The sequence below is a fragment of the Carcharodon carcharias genome, chromosome 28 (assembly GCF_017639515.1).
Source record: "Carcharodon carcharias isolate sCarCar2 chromosome 28, sCarCar2.pri, whole genome shotgun sequence".
In the NCBI taxonomy this organism is placed as follows: domain Eukaryota; kingdom Metazoa; phylum Chordata; class Chondrichthyes; order Lamniformes; family Lamnidae; genus Carcharodon; species Carcharodon carcharias.
The window spans coordinates 28,519,575-28,538,265 of NC_054494.1; the positions used below are offsets into that span (position 1 = coordinate 28,519,575).

Genomic DNA, 18,691 nt, shown 5'->3' on the forward strand with positions numbered 1-18,691 from the left:
ATCCAAAACAAAAACAGAATTACCTGGAAAAACTCAGCAGGTCTGGCAGCATCGGCAGAGAAGAAAAGATTTGACGTTTCGAGTCCTCATGACCCTTCGACAGAACTGTCGAAGGCGCGCTTAGAGCCTCAGCGCTGCCAGGGTTGGGGGGAAGGGAGGAGCACTGAAGAAGGCACAGAGCCGCCTCAGGGAGCTGAAGGTTTTTAACGTTACAAATAAAGAATTGAAAAATAAGGAGAACATGTCCCCTCATGTGACTCAGTCATGTGAGCAGGGACATGTCAAAAATAAGTTTTAAAAGTTTTTATTTTTTTTTTAATCGCTGGTCGAAACCTCATCCTGCCCGTGGATGAGGTTTTGCAAAAAAATGCAAAGGCCGCTTGGCCTTTTTGCCTGCCCGCCAACCATAAGGCAGGGGAAAGTTTAGTTTAATTAATTAATGAATGGGTTTAACAGTCCTCCTGATTGTCAGTGGGCGCTGCCGACTCCCGAGTGTGTATGCCAACCGAAATATCGCGCGCTGTTTCACACTTATGCATGTCAGGCACCCAACCACACGCCGAGCTAAAAGTCCTGGCCAGTTTAACCAGGAGTCTAACTATAAGGCATACACAATCTACAGATAGGCCATTGTGCCTACTGGGACTTATTAGAGCTGATTTGTCATTCAAATTAATTCGGTATATTGTATGGAACAAAAACAAGACCTGTGCCTATCATATCATCATTGAAGAAGTAATGGAGACTGAGCAGAGCAAGAGGATTGCAAACTCCCCATTTATCTTGCCAACCTGAGTCAAAATGTTGTTGGATAATGTCCAAGACCCTCCAATAGCAACTGAAAAGCTGGAAACTGCATCCAGCAGAATAGGAACTGCTGAAAAATGTCTGTGCAACTCACCATGGCCCAGCAGTAACCATGGTTACGGCACCATGTTATGGTTTAAACAAAAACTGCATTTTAAGGTAGGAGTAACGCTACTTCTAATTGATTTCAAATTTCAGCCTTTCACTGAGACACTCAGTTTTCAGTCGGCTTTTTAAAGCTGCGTGTTATGAAGAGGTTCAGCTGGTGAGATTACCATGGTAAAGGGAGGGGCACAGAGGTGACGCTGTTTGACATTTATCAAATACATTCTGGGTAATGTTTCATTCCAAAGCAACCTTTTCACAGACAGTTCCAGAAAACTGTCAATTTTTTTTCAGAGTTTTTACCTTTTTATAAAATCTTGGAACTGTGCCATGATTTTTTTTTAAAGAACCATGAACTTTTTTCTGAGGGCTTCAGCCAACCATCCACCAAGGCCCCTACAACGGGAGTCGGTGGGCTTCTCAACTACAGTCGCACCGTGGGCTCTCGTAATCCCAGCCTCACATAAGCTGGGCACATGTGCAATTCCAGCAAGCACCTCTGATTCACAGACCAGAATCGAAACCTGGTCTATTTTCTCTACCCTATCGTAGGATCGCTAAGGTCAATCGTATTACCCTTCTAAATATAGTACCTTTCACAACCTCAGCATATCCCAAAGTGCCTTACAGCCAATGATGTACCTTTTGAAGTGCTGCCACTATTATAATGTTGGAATCCCGGCATCCAGTTTACACACAGCAAGCTCCCACAAGCTGCAAGGTGAAAAGAGAAGATAATCTGTTTTGTCTTTAGTGGTGTTGGTCGAGGGATAAATACTGACCGGGATACCTCCCCTGCCCTTCTTCGAAATAGCACCATGGGATCTTTTACATGCAGCTGATAGGGCAGCAGGTCATCGGTTTAATATCTCAGCCGAAGGATGGCATCTCTGACAGTGCAGCACTGCCTCAGTACTGTACTGGAGTGCCAGCCTAGGCTTTAGCGACAAAGTTCAGGAGTGGGGCTTGAACCTACAATTGTCTGACTCAGAGATCAGAGTGCTACCCACTGAGCCATGGTTGGAGACTTTGGTGATTTCTATGATTGATTTGCATGTAGGAGGATAACCCCCAGGCCCATCACTCTCTAAATACACCCCATTGTAACACCCAGGTCCCTGGCCTGAAATCCTGCAAGTTCATGATGTTGTGGCAACCCCTCAAGCAAGACACTGATCAGCTCTATGGCCCACAACAAAAAGATTCTGACTCCTGTTAAGATAAACACAATTTGTGATTTACACCATCAGCTGATGGGTGTGCATGTAGCTGTGAGGGATAATTGCTAAAATCCTAATTTGAGCTGCAAGTATGCATTTGTTATTGATGCCTAAAAGGATTCATTGTAAAACCGTCAGACATCCAGATATCAGCAAGTGTGTGATGGTGCTGAATAACACATTAATTAAAGAGTAGAAAACCAGATCTCAGAGCATTGAATGTGGAATATAAGTGCAACACCCAATGTTCCTAATTTTACCACATTTGGAATGTAGAATTAAATTTAATTCCATCTGGAAATGGCAGTGAGACCAAATGTTAAACCAATGTCTTGATAATGGCAGACACTGAGTTAACCTATCTGGGCAGCTAATCGTGTGCAAGCCAGTGCTTTATATTTGGCACTTGGGGTAATAATGATGGGGGCTGAGATTAAACGAAATGGACAAGGAATTGAGTAGGGAATTGTCAGTCGGATGGAATTACATAAATACATGAGAGGAAGTGAGCTGAGTGACTCAGAGACAGAGTGCATGTAAATTACAGTAACAGACTTGGGATTTGCCACTGATCTTGACGCTAGTCCAGCTTGTTAAGCGGATCGAAGTTTTAAGGCAGTGAAAAAATGGATCACTGGGGGGGGCTGAAATGGGTCAGTTAAGATTGGAGATTGGCATTGTGTTAATATTAGGCATATTCCAGCCCAATGTAGGGAGTGAATACTGTTCCAAATAAAATGGTCATTGATAAACGTGTTGCATTGATTTTCAGACAAGAGCACTGTAGCTGAGTTGTCTAGTTTTCTGTTACTTGTGTGAGTTTGGAAGTTCTTGTCTGTTTCCTGTTGGCTGTCCAGTGAAGGCTTGGTTGTAGCTGGCAGTGCAGAGGTGTGGGGTGAGCCTCCTTCCTTCTCGTTCTGACAGTTTTTCTCTCCTGAAGGAGCTGCACTCTGGCTGGGTCACCTTTCCAATCGGACAGTTCGCCCTCTGGCGCCTCACCTACGTTGTTTTTTTTTCTTATTCATGAGCCAAATTTAGCAGCTTAAGAACACCACAGTCAAGGCTGGCCCTGTCTAACCCACCTCCAGTGCCTCCTACTACTCTCCAGCTAGCTCAGTACAGATAGGGTATTAGGTTCTAAGGCCTTCCTGGTGTATATGTTTCAACTACTCCCTGTTGAGCTATTAGCAATAGTGAGCCTAGCTCTTTTGAGTGCTGGCAGTGCCTTTATTACTAATACTAACAAATCTCATCGTATTGTTGCTCAAACAAAATTGGACAATGTGCTGTTTGATGAGAGCCAGAGTACTATATGAAATGCACAGTGCATTATTGTGCTGATGAAGCTACGTCTCTTTAAGGTCACAAAGCCTAATTGCTACTCAGTAAACCCTGGGTGAGGTCAGTCAGAGCTTAATTGCTGCTTGGTGAGCATGTTTGCTGATTGACCAGTTCTTAGATATTTCCAGTTAATGAATGCCTTTCTGTATCTGGAACAAAGTATGATATTTGGAATGTGGCATCTGCAGTTTGACAGCTGCATTTCAGATGTAAGATATACAGATGTAAAAATAGTGGGAGATGCAGTTACATAATATTTCTCTGCATGCTTGATTGCGACAGCCCCCAAGATACCTTGCATGTTACATTGCCGTGACACCACTCTGATTACAATATTTAATCGTAATATGAAATGAAAATCAACAATAGACAGATCCAAGTATCCACATACTTTATGCTAAAATCATCTGTTTTACTGAAAAACACTAAAACATCTGGACCTCCAGGCGAAATGAAATCTTATTCTGGGAATACTGCTGCACTGAGCAGCAATAGATGATTCATCACACATCTTTACGACACGTCTGCTGTAAGCTGGAAGTTTGAGTTGTTCTGTGAAAGTTGAATTACTCAACTGCCATCATGCAGAAAAGAAATTGTGATTTTAAACAGTAATTGTTGCAGCACAGATAAATTTCCAAAATCTAACAGGTTTTTGCCCCTGTAAGTAGTTTTAAAGGAGATTTTAAAAGGCAGATCATTTCCTGGAACTGTTTCTAAAGGTGCTTCCTCCTCCAAACTGTAGTCACTACAGCGAATAACTTGCCTCCTGATGCCCCAAAGCCTGTCCATCTTGTACAAAGCACAAATGAGAGGTGTGATGGAATACTCTCCTCATGCCTGCATGAGTATAACTCCAACAACACTCGAGAAGCTCAGCATCGTCCAGGACAAAGCAGCCCGCTTGATTGGCACCCCATCCGCCACCTTCAATATTCACTCCCTTCACCACCGACACACAGTGGCAGCAGTGTGTGCCATCTACAAGATGCACTGCAGCAACTCACCAAGGTTCCTTCAACAGCACCTTCCAAACCCGCAACCTCTACAGCCCAGAAGGACAAGGGCAGCAAATGCAGTGGAACACCACCACCTGCAAGTTCCCCTCCTAGCTACACACCATATCGACTTGGGACCGGATAAAACCATTCCTTCTCTGTCACTGTGTCAAAATCCTGGAATTGCCTCTGTAACAGCACTGTGCGTATACCTACATCATATCAAGAAGGCAACTCACTATCGCCTTCTAAAGGGCAATTAGGGATGGGCAATAAATGCCGGCCTAGCCAGTGTCACCCACATCCCAGGAATGAATAAAAAAAACAGCAATAACCACAGATTCCATTTTTGGGGTTCACTTGTGATGTTTTCATTTTTCATGAACATGTAGTCCCATATGAACCAGAGGGGTTGAGCTGTGTAGGCATCTGCCTAACAGTTAGCTTATGCGTACATGACAATGGACAGTTCACAGCTGGTGACCTATTAAGTAAGAAAGGATACCTAAGAATTGGAAAATTGATTGGCCTGGGTTTAATTCACCTGCACACCTGACCTGGGTCAATGTGAATCTCCACCGCTAAACCTCTACAGCACTGCCAATGCACTGCTATGGCAGGTTTCTGGATTACTAGTCCAGTAACAACACCACTACACCATCAACAGCACCCCCCCCCCTACCTTTATTAGGCAAGAGTTGCCACTGGGATGGTTAAAGTTGCCCTTTTTTTTATACAAATTACGATTCTGGCCTACACAGGTACAAAACCCTTTGAGTCAACCTTTGAGGGGGGATAGCTTTACATAAAATTTGCAACACAAAAATAAGCTTTTTGGCCCAACTGCCCATGCCGGTGTTTATACTTCATACAAGCCTCCTCCTGCTTCATCTAAACCCATCAGCTTCTCCTTCTATTCCTTTCTCTTCCATATACTTATCTAGCTTCCCCTTAAATGAATTGGATAGTGGCTTGATGCCATGGCAAAACTGAACCTATGCATGGACCTGAGCAACTTGGAAAGTTAGAAGGACTGAATGGACATTTCATTTCTCCTACTTGCATACTTTGGTGTTATCTAGTTTGCGACTGTTAAATCCTGTGAACTAAAATCCATTCTAGATGGGCAAAATATAACCATCTTTACCAAATTAATCTCAAAACAAGTGACACGATGACATATTTCTTGGGTCATGGTGTCGTTACCATGGGGCAGAACTTGCTGCCTGTCGGGTGAGCGGGCCTGACCCAATAATCGGCGGGCGAGGAGCTGATCCCCGCCGGAGAAGCGGGTCCCTCCGCCATTTTAAGTGGGCGGGCCAATTAAGGCCCATCCAGTGTGACGTCCAGCGGGAAGCGGTATGCACTTACTGTGCAGGCGGGGGGGTGGAGGGGGGGGATTCCCCAAAAGTGAGAGTGCGCTCTTTTAGCGCATGCACATGAAAGAGCGCATATCTCCCTGAGGCTAAGTGCAGCCTCAGGGAGATCGCTGACACTTCTAAAAATATGAAAATTACAGAAAAAAACATTCCCTAACATGTTCCCCGCATGTGACAATGTTCATAATTTACATTATAAGTTTATTAAACTTTTTAAATCCCTACAGGAAACCTCATCCCGCCGCTGGATGAAGTTTCATGTTTTCTCTATTACCCGCCGGGGCTCCTGGTCGACCCGCCAGCCTTAAGGTCGGATGGGCAGGTCCTTTAATTATACAATTGATCCTGTCAATGGCCTCAATTGGCCATTGACTGGTCGGCGGGCCCACAGCTGATTTTGCTGCACCACCCCCCCCGCCTTCCTGAAAATTTAAATGGGCCGGGATGACATCGGGGGTTCCGCCCAACGTCGTCCCGCGTCATTTTACGCATCGGCAAGCGGGCCCCGTCCCCTGCTCGCCGACGGCAAAATTCTGCCCGTTGTGTTTACTTTTAAAGGTCATCGTTCATTTTTCCTTTGTCATTTGTATTTTTTTTCCTTCCAATTCTTTTGCAGAGACCCTTGGAGAAGCCTGACGGCCTGGATGTGTCAGATCAGAGCAAAGAACATCCTCAGCATCTGTGCGAGAAGTGCAAAGTCCTGGGCTATTACTGTCGCCGAGTGCAGTGAGTGGATCGCCAGACCTTGTAGCCACCACCGTCACTACCTTCACCTGTCCACCTGCCTCTGTCTCCCAAACGCTACGTATGAGTCCTCAGACCACACATCCAGCCGAAAGATGAATTCACCAAAATCTTGCCCTCCGACAGAAAACAAAGGGGCCTTACACTGGCTGACTGTGACTCTTTCCTCTGTTTGCGCATATTTCCAGGTTGTATTTATAGTATTAACTACCAGAAACAGTATTACCAATAGCAGTTTAAAGTGGCACCTCATTTGGGGTGTTTTGCCTACTCTTTGTTTACAGAGACTTTGTACCAGGAGCCAGTGCAAGGGGGAGAACATACTGGGCTCCAAGGCTGATATTTTAAACCAAACCCCTTCCGTGCCATTACTAATCCATAAGCCGATAGTACAAGTCCATTTGCTGTGAGTTGTCACAAGGCTTGAGAACTTTGATCCCCCCAGCTCTTTGTGTCAAGAAAGCTGGCGAGCATCAGTATTAGAGTAGTTAAAAAAAATATATGGTTATTGGCAAGTGATTACAATGAAGACTGACAAATATGTGTCTGGTATTGTAGAGAATTAAGAGTAGGCTGAATAGTGAAAGAGTCATGGTTAACTCTTGGGGTACTGAATAAAATTTTTGAACAGTATAGAACATCATCACAACTGGAGATAACTCGCTGGGCATCCCCATAAGGTAATTGCAGTGGCACAATATGATACTGTGAATTTCTGTAAGAACTTTTAAATCCTTAGGATAATTTCATCACTGAACACTAAGCACCTTTGTAATTCATGCCATTAACTTATCTTTGGAGTTCAATTTTTTAAAATGTTATTTATCATCCCATCATTTCAAAAATAAATGTTTCTTTGTCCATGTTTTGGCTGTCCCTCCCTTCCCATGAAGTTAATGCATACTTCACCTAAGCTTGCATCTGGTTCGGCTCTTTTCCGTTGCTGTTTTGGGACTGCCTGCTAAGTGGTTCAAGACTGCAACCTGTAGTGATTGCCTTGCTCATTCATCCTCCACATGGGGAAATGCCTGATCTTTGTTTAAGTACCTCTCCCCTGACCACATCTGAAGTGTGTGGATTGGGTGAGGGGAAGAGGAGAGTCAAAACGATCTAGTGTTGTACCACAGTATGTTCATCTCAGAAGTGCTCTGCCACTTCTTCCGAGCTGTCCCACCAAGCGATGAGGAGAGAGGGATATCGTTACATGCTCATTCCCCCTTTGCTGAAGTATCACAATGTTCCAGATGTGTAAGCATGTTACACATCAATACTGCCTCAAACCATGACTTAGAAACACTGAGACCCTGGGAACAATTTGAAACTCAATATCAACGATGTGAAGAAATATAAATGAACCATCACAAGCATCATTTTCTGCCCTCCCCCAATGAGATACGATTTTCTATAAGTTATTAGATTTTCTATAAGTTTTGAGCCATGTCCTTCAGGTTTCAGGCCTCGCACATAAATTTCTATGTCACACTCTTTGGTGGTTGAAAAATAAGCCAATCTGTGAAAAGCAATCAGCCTTTAATTTACCTGAAAAAGGCACAACAACTCCACCTTGTGACCTTAAAGGGACACACCAAAATTTCACATGAATGCACATTATCAGGACAGAACTGAAGGCTGGATTTCATGGTCAGTGCTAAACAAATGGTGCTTGTGTGTTACACTTTCCCACAGACTTTAGATGGGTTTTTGCATTTGAACTTGCAGTTAGAAATCCAGAACAGCCCAATACCCTCGACGAAGGATGTGGGACCTGTGTGAACAGGACAAGCAACCGTGTTTCTCCTTAAGTAATCAAATGGTATAACCCTTAATAAGTTGCGCAGAACCTGAACCAGGCAGTGTTAGTTGGAATGGTTAATTCAATATCCAATCATGTATGGAAAGTGAGATGGAGCGAGGGAATTAAAGATGGGATGAAGCGAGAAAGGTAAAAGAGACAAAAGAAACAGATTTTTAAATTTCTTTAAAACTCCACCGATTATTAAAATCTGAAGGAATGGTATTCCACACTTGTAAACATTGAATGTCAGTGCCAGAGAGGTTGTTTGATGGTAATTAGGACTAACCACACTCTTGAAAAATTATTAACACTTGAATAGACAAGCCCTAACTTTTTCTGGTGTGTTTTGTGTGTATCTAACACACAATTGCAACAACTTCATCCCGTCTATGTGTTTGAATGGCAGGTCTCTCAGTGAGATACCAGTGTAGTGTAGCTTTGGGAGGGCAACTCAAACAGATTTTCAGGTTTAATTCTGAAAGCTGTTGAATTTACTCTTTAATAATAGTGAACAATAATATACTCACCATTACTTTTACCACCAAATCCAGGCCACTGCATTTTACGTGGATTGATATTCTTGTGAGCAATTCAGCATTGCACATCCTGTAATAATGTCAAAGAGAACTGAATTATAAGAGAAAGAGGAGCACAGCACACCAACTCTTCCTCTTTTTACTTAAACAATTTTTAAAATTTGAACTCCTCAGATAAATTTGAATTGCCACTGTTTAGAATAACAGGCCTCTTTTTCCTAATGCAATGTGCCATTTCTTCAGTGCGCCGTGCACTGTGATCTGTTTACGCACTGTGATGCCTTACTGAGAGGAACAATTGCCTTAATGTTTCCTACAAGCCATTACATTTGTAAAATGTAAAAAAAACTGTTGGGGATGTAAAATAACACTAGAAATTCACAGTAGGTCAGTCAACTTCTGTAAAGAGGAAGAACAGGGTAATAGAATATTTTGGGTCTATGTTTTCACTTTTTCATTTCCTCCTCTCCCATTTCTTTTCTCTGTACTCTTAAGAAGCCTTTTTATCTATCAGCCCAGTGCTGATTAAGGGCTCTTTGCAGATGCTGACTGGCCTGATGTGCATTTCAAGCATTTACTATTGTTTTTACACTATTCATTCTGTTAGATAAAACATATAGGTTTTATTGGGTGGTGGTAAAGTCGGAAGCTCCATTTTGTAAATTATTTTTCTCCTCCATCTCTTTGGAGCCAAGCGCCATTCATTTTGCTGGATGGTTGTGTGGGGCACTGGCCCCCTACGCCTCTCCTAATGGCACTCTTGAGCGAGCTGTCAATCCATCAGGGAGAGTGAATCAGCTAACCACCTGCTGAGGGAGATGCCCAGCCTTTATCTCCTTGCAGCCACAAAACAAAACACTATGATTGAGATCTCAGCTATAAGGAATCACAAATTTCCCCTCACTCTGTGGTCTTCAGATAGTTCAGCATTTGCAAACGTATGCTGCTTTTATCTGAATCAATGGTTTAATCTATTCTCATGCACAATGCTTGGGCACATCTGCAGTCAAAGGACTGTGATGATGTGGACAAGACAGTGGTTAACAAAGTTTGGCCATGATATTGATTTGTATTTTTACTGTTGCTAACCAGACTTGAGGTGAAATATTTTTTATAGACACACACATGTACACACACACACACACATGCGCACACGTACCCTGCACACATCCACATTTACGCACACACACACACACATGCGCATACGTACCCAGCATACATCCACATTTACGCACACACACACACACACACACACGTCCACACACATGCACACACGTACCCTGCACACATCCACATTTACACACACACACACACACACACACACACATACACATGTCCACACACATGCACACACATACCCTGCATACATCCACATTTAGGCACACACAAACACACACACACATGCGCACACGTACCCTGCACACATCCACATTTACGCGCACACACACATGCGCACACACACGCGAACACACTCTCAGCCAGTACATGAAGCAATACAGCATGTTCATGCAAAAGCCCATGACCAACACTGTCCCCTCTCCAACTCTGCCTCTTTCCTCCTCCCTCAAAATGGGGCAGGGGAGGGGCAACGTTACTAGTTGGTGTAAGTTGCAGAACGGCGCAAAGTACAGCTTCCACCACAGCCCTGAAGCCTGGTGCCTGGACTGCCTAAACTATAAACCGCACTTTCTTCTTTTGTAGGGAAATTGCAATGACAAAGGATAGTGACGAACATGGGGTGGTTCACAGGAACAGGATCAAATAGCTATCTGATTTCCAGGCACTTTATTCTCAGTCGCAACTGCAAGACAGACTGCACACATTAAAAGGTGCTTGTGGCAGAGGTAGGGAGACAAGAGGCTTGAGAGTCCAATACCCCACACCCTTTCTTCTAATAGAACTATTAACTCAGTACCTAAAGGGTTAACCTAGACTGACATGCGAGGAAACTGACAAGAAACTTATACGCTAAGTATGTGAGTATGAAAGTGAAGTTTTTAAGGGACAATCAAGAAAATGAAGAGTGTGGAGTTTTTAGCTATATTGGATATATTTACCCATATATGATGTATTCTGAATTCTGCTTGCAGATGTATTTATCTTAAGTATTACTGACTATATAGTCCTTTTGTTTGGATTTTTATACTGTGTGTGTATTTTGGAAACCTTCTAGATGTTAAAAATTTTAATGTTAACAAATATTTCTTATGAAGCCAAGTTCATATCTCTCCAAGTTCCTGTTTATCTTTGCAGTAACCTTTTTGTATATATTCAAGGGGCATGAATTTTAGGGTCCTGTTCTTTTGGGGGATTTTTCTTAAGATAACGTGGATTTTTAAAAAAAAAAAAAAATTTTTTTTTTCAAAAGACCTTTTCTACTAAATTACTAACACAACCGAGAGTTTTCTTGAATATTTTACAAACCAAGGTTATATCCAAAAGAAAATATTATTTATCGGAGAAAATTCTCTTTTTCTACAAGTCATTGTCTGTATAAAGTATGCAACCAGAGTAATCTGACTAGGAAGGTAAATAATGATGTTTAAAACAGATGATTATTGTATGAAAGTTGGTACATAATTCTTGGGGGAAGAAAAAGTAAACCCTTACAATTCTTGAAGCCATATATAAAATCGGGATGAAAATATTATCAGTATTAATTAACCTGCATTTATTCCAATGTTTAAACTAATTCTAGTTTTATTCTATTAATACATTACAGTTTATATATGTGTATTTTGGAAAATAACTGCATCTAAGCTAGCAGTATTAGATTGTTCAAAATAACAAGTAACTATTGTACATCTGTTACCAGGAAGACAAAATTACTGTTACGTAGAGGAATGTGCATATTGATGTTAGAAGACGCGACCATTTATTTGATTGCTATTATATAGGCAGAGACAAATTGGATGTTTTGTAAGCAAAACACTTCGTGCTACCAGAAGATATGAAACACATTTTTGTTGTAAAAGGAAGACTCATAAGGAGTAATTTTAGGTATTTAACTGGTAGATGGAAATCCACCACTGTGCAACTATGAAACTGTGAGTTAGCCTTGTAGCCTGGTCTACTGGTGTACGCAAGAACCCTGTGCCATCGAGCTGACAAGAAATGGATGCTGTAAATGCCCTTTCTCATTGATTGCTCGGCAGCAGTTTATCTGTGGGAACAACACAGGTTCAAGTTAGAGAAAGTGCACAGGCGTGCGACTATACCATTTGAACACGTGATAGCGTAGACTACGCATGTATATTGCTAAGGCAGATATATGAGAGCATTTAAAGTCTTTTATTTTTATCATAGCCTTACTGCAAGAGTTAGAAGTTTATGAATGTTGAGGGAGTTTGCAGAAAAAAACGTACTTGAACTTAACTTGCTGAAGGATTCTTTAGGAAAAAACCTCTTCACTACATTTTCTTATAGTTGTATTACACTGACTAATACTGTATCAAGCATTCTTCTGCTGCTTAAAGTTGTAGTCTCAAATGAAGAATAAGGTATTATATATATTTGGAACTTTCTGTAGACCGTTTGTAACCAGCATGCCTTTCTCTGTTCAACTTGATGGGATTGTTTACTTATTATTTCTAGATAACAGTGTTAAGACATTTTTGTACAGCTGTAATGTATGGGCAGACTCAGAGAAACTGGGTAATGAAAAAAAATGTCCTGTGTATGAAGTGTTACGAACAGCCAGTTCAATGTGGACAGATGTTACCCTCTCTCATTAATGTCCATTACAATGGCATTCCATCACGTGCCTTATTTTATGCTGGTTAGTATAGGCCTGCTTATAGAACTTTTAATAATATTCTATTTGTGCATTAAAACAATGCAAAAATACAAATTATTTTGAGCCTTGTGTTTGATTCCCTGCACCTCATTTATTGGACTTCTTCAGTGCATCGTGACATGGTGCAGCCCCTTTGCAACTGCTTTGGGTTCTGTGGTACAATCACTCCAATGCTCAAGACAGAGAGATGGGCTGCCAGAATTATCCTCTGTCCTACTGGTAATGTCCAGGCACGTACCAAAAGTGTTGGTGCGCAAGGATCACGGATTAAGAATCTGCCATTGAGTCAGGGAAGGGACAATTTTGCTCACTTGGTTTCTGGTGGTTGAGATTCTGACTCTGGAACATGTCGGGAAGCACTTCTTTGCACAGAGGCTAGTGAAAACCTTGAACTCTCCCCCTCAAGATGCTGTTGAAGCTTGGGAGTCAATTTTAAAAATTGAAAGCTGAGGTAGATATTTTTGTTCGAAAAGAGAATGAAGGGATATGGAGTAAAGGTGCCTAAATGGAACTGAGGTACAGATTGACCATGAGCTAATTAAGTCAAGCTGAAGAGGATGAATGGTCTACCCCTATGTTTTTATCTTACCAGAGTCTCCTGCCCTTACATATAACTTAACATCTGCTTTTTGAATATTCATCCTCTGCCTCTCCCATCCATTGTTCAGGTGGATATCAGCAATCCGAGGGCACTCTTTGAAGAGCAGGGGAGTTCTCACCATGTCCTGCCCAAAACGTATCCCTCAACTAAGACCATCAAACAACATGGATTAGCTGATCATTTACACCATGGCTGTTGGTGGACCCTTGTGTGCAAAGTTGCTGTCTCATTTAACAGGAGTGACTACACGCCAAAAGTAATTCTTTGGCTGGAAAGCACTTTGAAAGGTGTTTACTAATGCGAGACCCTTTTATTTTGAGCAAGTTGACATTTAGCCGCAATTGCTCTTTGAGCAACTTCAGATCTTGTCAGCAATTTTGTTGTTGATTTCTTTAGTTGAAACATCAGTCATCAACTCCAGACTTAATGATTTGGAAACCTTTGGAATGACTGGGAAGGTGGTCAGCTCAACTTTAGTTAAACCATTCTCCTCCTTTCCACTATTCCGGGTCGTGCATACTCCACATCTTATGTGCTCTCAGACACTCAAAGGAAGACTGTGTCTCTCTCACCTTCTTGACATTGGCCCGTACCTTCTGTGCCCTCCAGCTTCGGATTTGGGAATACCCGAAAGATGCACTGGGGAATCCCACTGGCAAGTTCCCAAGCAGGGATTTGCACAGCAATTGCCCAGAAGTGCTAACTTCCTCTGATCAATTGCGCTGTGCTGGGAACCATCCAAAAAATGCAATTGAAATTGCAAACTTTGATGGTTCTGGCGGGGTTATACCAATAGCTACCCAGAAAAAGTTTGAAGAATTAAAACCTCTTCTAACTCCTGGTGAACTATTGTAAAGACCCAGATCGACCCCACAGGACTCCCCAAGCCCCCACCTCCACCCCCCCATGCCCCACATGGGACTCCCCCGATCTTCCCCTCCTGACCTCCGACAACCAAACCTCCACCCACCACCGCCCCCACCAACCTCGGCCACAGCCCTGACATCAGATCTCCATACCCCCCTTACCTTGGACCCCCGACCTCCGAATGCCCCCACCTCCTCCCCACCTCGGACCTTCTGCCCAGACCTCGAGCACCCCGACCTCCGAACGACACCACCTCCCCCCCCACCTCCCCGACCTCTGGCCCCCTGACTTCTGGACCCCCCTCCCTGACCTCCAGGTGCCTCCCCCTCACCTGACCTCCAGAACACCTGACCTCTGCCACCAGCCCCTCAACCCGACCTCCGGACACCCTCGACCACCGGACCCCGACCTCAGACCCTCCAACGTCAAAAGCCCCCCACCCACACTGACCTCCAAATGCCATCCACCCTGCAGATCTCGGACCCCCCCCAATCTGACACACCCAGCGCCCCCCCCCAACTTGACACAATCTCCTCCCCTCAAGACCTTAGACACGCCAACCACCCCCCCCTCCCCGCCTCCCAACCTCCGGACACCCCCAACCTCTGAATCCTATCTACTTACGTTAGGCACCTTACCTCCTCCCTGGCCTGTCCATTTCCCTGGCCCTTTAAACTTACCTGCTTTCCGGCAGCAAGTGCAGTAAAAAAAGGGGGCGTGACCTCTTTGAATACGCTGGATCGAGACTTCGCTAGGGCTTGCAAGGATTCTTTCTGTGCAGGCCCCAAGCAGCTCCGCAGTGCGGAAGCGGCCACTCAATTTTCAAGGCCAGGTACGTGTGCATGTATTTCTCCTAATCTCTGCTGGCCAGGGCTTTCTGACATGAGTCGGAGGTTACAGCCCAGTGGGCTACACTTTCTGGTCGGTGAGCGGGGCCCGCTTGCCAATGCGTAAAATGACCCAGGGGTGACCTTGGGTGGTGCTCCCGATGCCACCTCGCGTCAATTCCATTTTCAGGTTGATGGGGGCGCAACCGAGTCAGATGCGCACCCGCCGACCTGTCAGCGGCCTATTGAGGCCATTGAAAAACGAATTAAAGTCATTAACGGACCTGCCCGTCCAACCTTGAGGTCGGCGGACAGGCTGGGAGCCCTGGCGGGCTTCAGAAAAAGCATTGAAACCTCATCCACGGGCCGGGTGAGGTTTCACGAGGGGTTTTTAAAATTTCAGAGTGTGTTAAAATAAAAGCTATGGACATGGTCCAACTCATGTGCCAGTGTCACATGAGGGGAGGTGGCAGCGAAATTTCTTACTCATCTTTATTTAAAGGGCTCCAAGTCTGAGCCGATTCCCCTGAGACAGCACTTTGTTCAGGGAGGTCGGTGCGCTCTTTCACGTTTAATGGCCTCCTAGCTGGGGGTGCCAATCGGGAACCTACCCGCCTGTGCCTGCTCCCGCACATCCCCCTCAATGGGGGAAAGTGTTGCCCATTGTGTCTGAAGAGCCCATATCCTGCTCTATAATAGCAAACTGGTGCTCATAGCTCAGTCAGTTTAATCAGCACAAAGGCACATTAACCTTTCCTAAAGGGTTTTTGTATAAGATATTGCCTTTTCCCTGAATGAATTCTTACTAACCCAATACTCTATCAATCTAAATCCTTTTACCATTCCTTTCCCTTCCTGAAGGTGCAGCTGGGGTTCGATTTCAGAGGCAGTAACAACCCTTCAGCACTTCACCCAGTTGCCATTCTGAATGCAAGAGTCAAGGTAGTGCGCATTGGCAAGCCATTCAACTGTGGCGGGCTTCAGACCTGGAGGCACAGCCAATCATGTTGTCAACCAACATCTAGAAATCTGTACTTTTCAACAGGGTGACTAAGCACAGAAGCTTTGGCCAGAATTTCACTCTTCTCGTCGAGGAGCATGTCACTCCCACAGTAAAGATCAGTGAATTTAACACAGACCAGGGATCCATACTAATACATCTGTGGTCCAAACAGCTCAGTCACTGCGTCCACACACTGAGCAATTCAAGAAGCCCATTACAAAAATGATTAAGCAGGAGAAAAAGGCTCATTAATGGATTATTTTATTAATTATGAACTGATGGCCCTTGCCCTTGGTTTGACTTGCTCATTAGACACATGGGCAAAAAGATGACTCTAATAGCCTCACTGTTAACAAACCCTGTGCACAAGGCTATCTTAAAATGACTACTTGAAAGACTATAAAAACTCCACACCCTGGCCACTGACTCCATTCAGGAGCGGCAGAGCCAATTTAGTTGAAGGAAAATGTTAAGTGCCTGATGTTCGTATTTTGCAAACAACTAGTTGATTCTTGGCACGAGAAAGCCAGACCACTTTCTCCCAGTGTGTATTTGTGGTTTTATCTCTCTCCATCCCAATGTATATTTTCTTGCTTTCTCTCCCCCTCACTTGTTAGGCTCTCTTTGTGTTTTTTTCTGTCTGTCTCAGACTGACTCAACGCGGATTACTCTCCCTCTCTTGATCCCAGATTGTGGCTTTCTCTCTCTCTCTTCCTGAGACTAAAGACGTTGGAGGCATCAGCAGTTGAGGGAACTTTTACAACTTTCACCCTGGCCCCACAGTCCCCTTCCTGGGCTTCCTCCCTCAGCTACTTGCCCACCTGCCCCACTTCCCTGTCACTTCCGTTTCTTTCTCTGCTGATTTTGATCTCTTTGAATTTTGTGACTTAGTAAAAGTCGGCTTTCAGTTCTGTTATTTAGGACTGGTCTCTGATTTGTAGCCCTTTCTATGCCTTGGAAATCCAAACAGATAAAATCAGCCAAAGAAGAAATAGAATTGCATTTTTCAACATCTCAAATTTGCACTTGATGTTTGCAAGTTCACAGAAAGTTTGTAACAGGAAACCTGCTTCCCCATCACCACCTCTCCCACCCGCCCCACACCGTCACCTTTGCAACCTTAGTCCTTTGTCACTTCCCTCAGCCTCGGGTCAATGTCTCTGGCCTTCTCCCCACCCCCTTCCTTCCCTTCCCCCACCTGACTTCACCCCACCATCTGTTGCAGACCCTTCAGCCATTTCAGCCCTGCCCTTATCTCCTCTGCCTCTAAGCTTCTCTTCAAAGCGTGAAGCACCATCTCAAAACCCTCCTTCTTTTCAACCAGGTTTTCAATCCCTTCTCCCAATTCACCAAGATTTAGCATCTGCCCTTTTACTACTTTTGTCTTTATTGACTCCTCCCCGAGTAAAGCGCTTTGGGGACAACGTTGTGATGTTGAAGTTACAATGCTGGTTGTTGTTGTATTGGAAAGAGCGATTCCATTGCATTCTCGCCAATGGCTGTGACTTAACAGTCCACATCATGTCAGAGGCCATCTGTAGGCACTGGCAACAGCGTTGGAACAGAAGGGATCTGTACCGTTGGGCCGGTCTCCACCTGAACCGATCGGGGACCAATGTTCTAGTGAAAAGGGTAAATAGGGTGGTCAGCAGGACTTTAAACTAGAAAGTGGGGGGGGGGAGGGAAGGGTAAAACTTCAAGAAGTATGACTAATGGGAAACAAAGCAGCAGGTTAGCGTGTTGGGGCGGGAGGGTGTGGGGGGTGGTGGATTCAACTTCATGGAAAATTATGAAAAAACTGAAAAGAAAGGAGAGCCCAGGAGAGGCTATTAAAGTCTCCAGAAAACAAAATAGGAGAGAGTGTTTGGAAAGGGCTAGGAATTTAACTTCAAGCACATCAGATAATGGGACGACAATGAGAAAGGGGACAGGAAATACAGGACTGAAGGTGTTGTATCTGAATGCACGCAGTATACGAAATAAGGTAAATGAGCTTGTGGCGCAGATTGAAATTGGCAGCTATGATGTGGTGGGCATCACGGAGACATGGCTGCAAGGGGATCAGGACTGGGAGCTAAATATCCAAGGATGTACATCCTATCGAAAAGATAGGCAGGTTGGCAGAGAGGGTGGGGTTGCTTTGTTAGTAAGAAATGAAATTAAATCGATAGCAAGAAATGACGTAGGGCCAGATGATGTAGAATCTGTGTGGGTAGAGTTGAGGAACCGCAAAGGTAAAAAAACCATAATGGGAGTTATGTACAGGCCTCCGAACAGTAGTCAGGATGTGGGGCACAAGATACACCAGGAGATAGAAAAGGCGTGTAAGAAAGGCAAGGTTACAGGATTATGGAGGATTTCAATACGCAGGTAGACTGGGAAAATCAGGTTGGTAGTGGAGCCCAAGGAAAGGAATTTGTGGAATGTCTACGAGATGGCTTTTTGGAGCAGCTTGTGGTGGAGCCACTAGGGAACAGGCAATTCTAGATTTAGTGATGTGTAATGAGGCAGATTTGATAAGGGAGCATAAGGTGAAGGAACCCTTAGGAGGAAGTGACCATCATATGATAGAGTTTACCCTGCAATTTGAGAGGAAAAAGCTGGAATCAGATGTAAAGGTATTACAGTTGAATAAAGGCAACTACAGAGGCATGAGGGAGGAGCTGGCCAGA

At 44.0% G+C, this 18,691-nt stretch overlaps 1 protein-coding gene across 1 annotated transcript in view; it reads left to right on the forward strand.

Annotated features, from left to right (window-relative positions):
* zcchc24 (zinc finger, CCHC domain containing 24) overlaps positions 1 to 12,775 on the forward strand; it is a 214,974-nt gene extending 202,199 nt beyond the window's left edge. Inside the window, exon 4 of the mRNA XM_041176360.1 lies at positions 6,467 to 12,775. Within this exon, the coding sequence (XP_041032294.1) occupies positions 6,467 to 6,580 (114 nt within the window). The 3' untranslated portion in view covers positions 6,581 to 12,775. The remainder of the gene's footprint in view (positions 1 to 6,466) is intronic.
* The last annotated feature ends 5,916 nt before the right edge of the window (positions 12,776 to 18,691 follow it).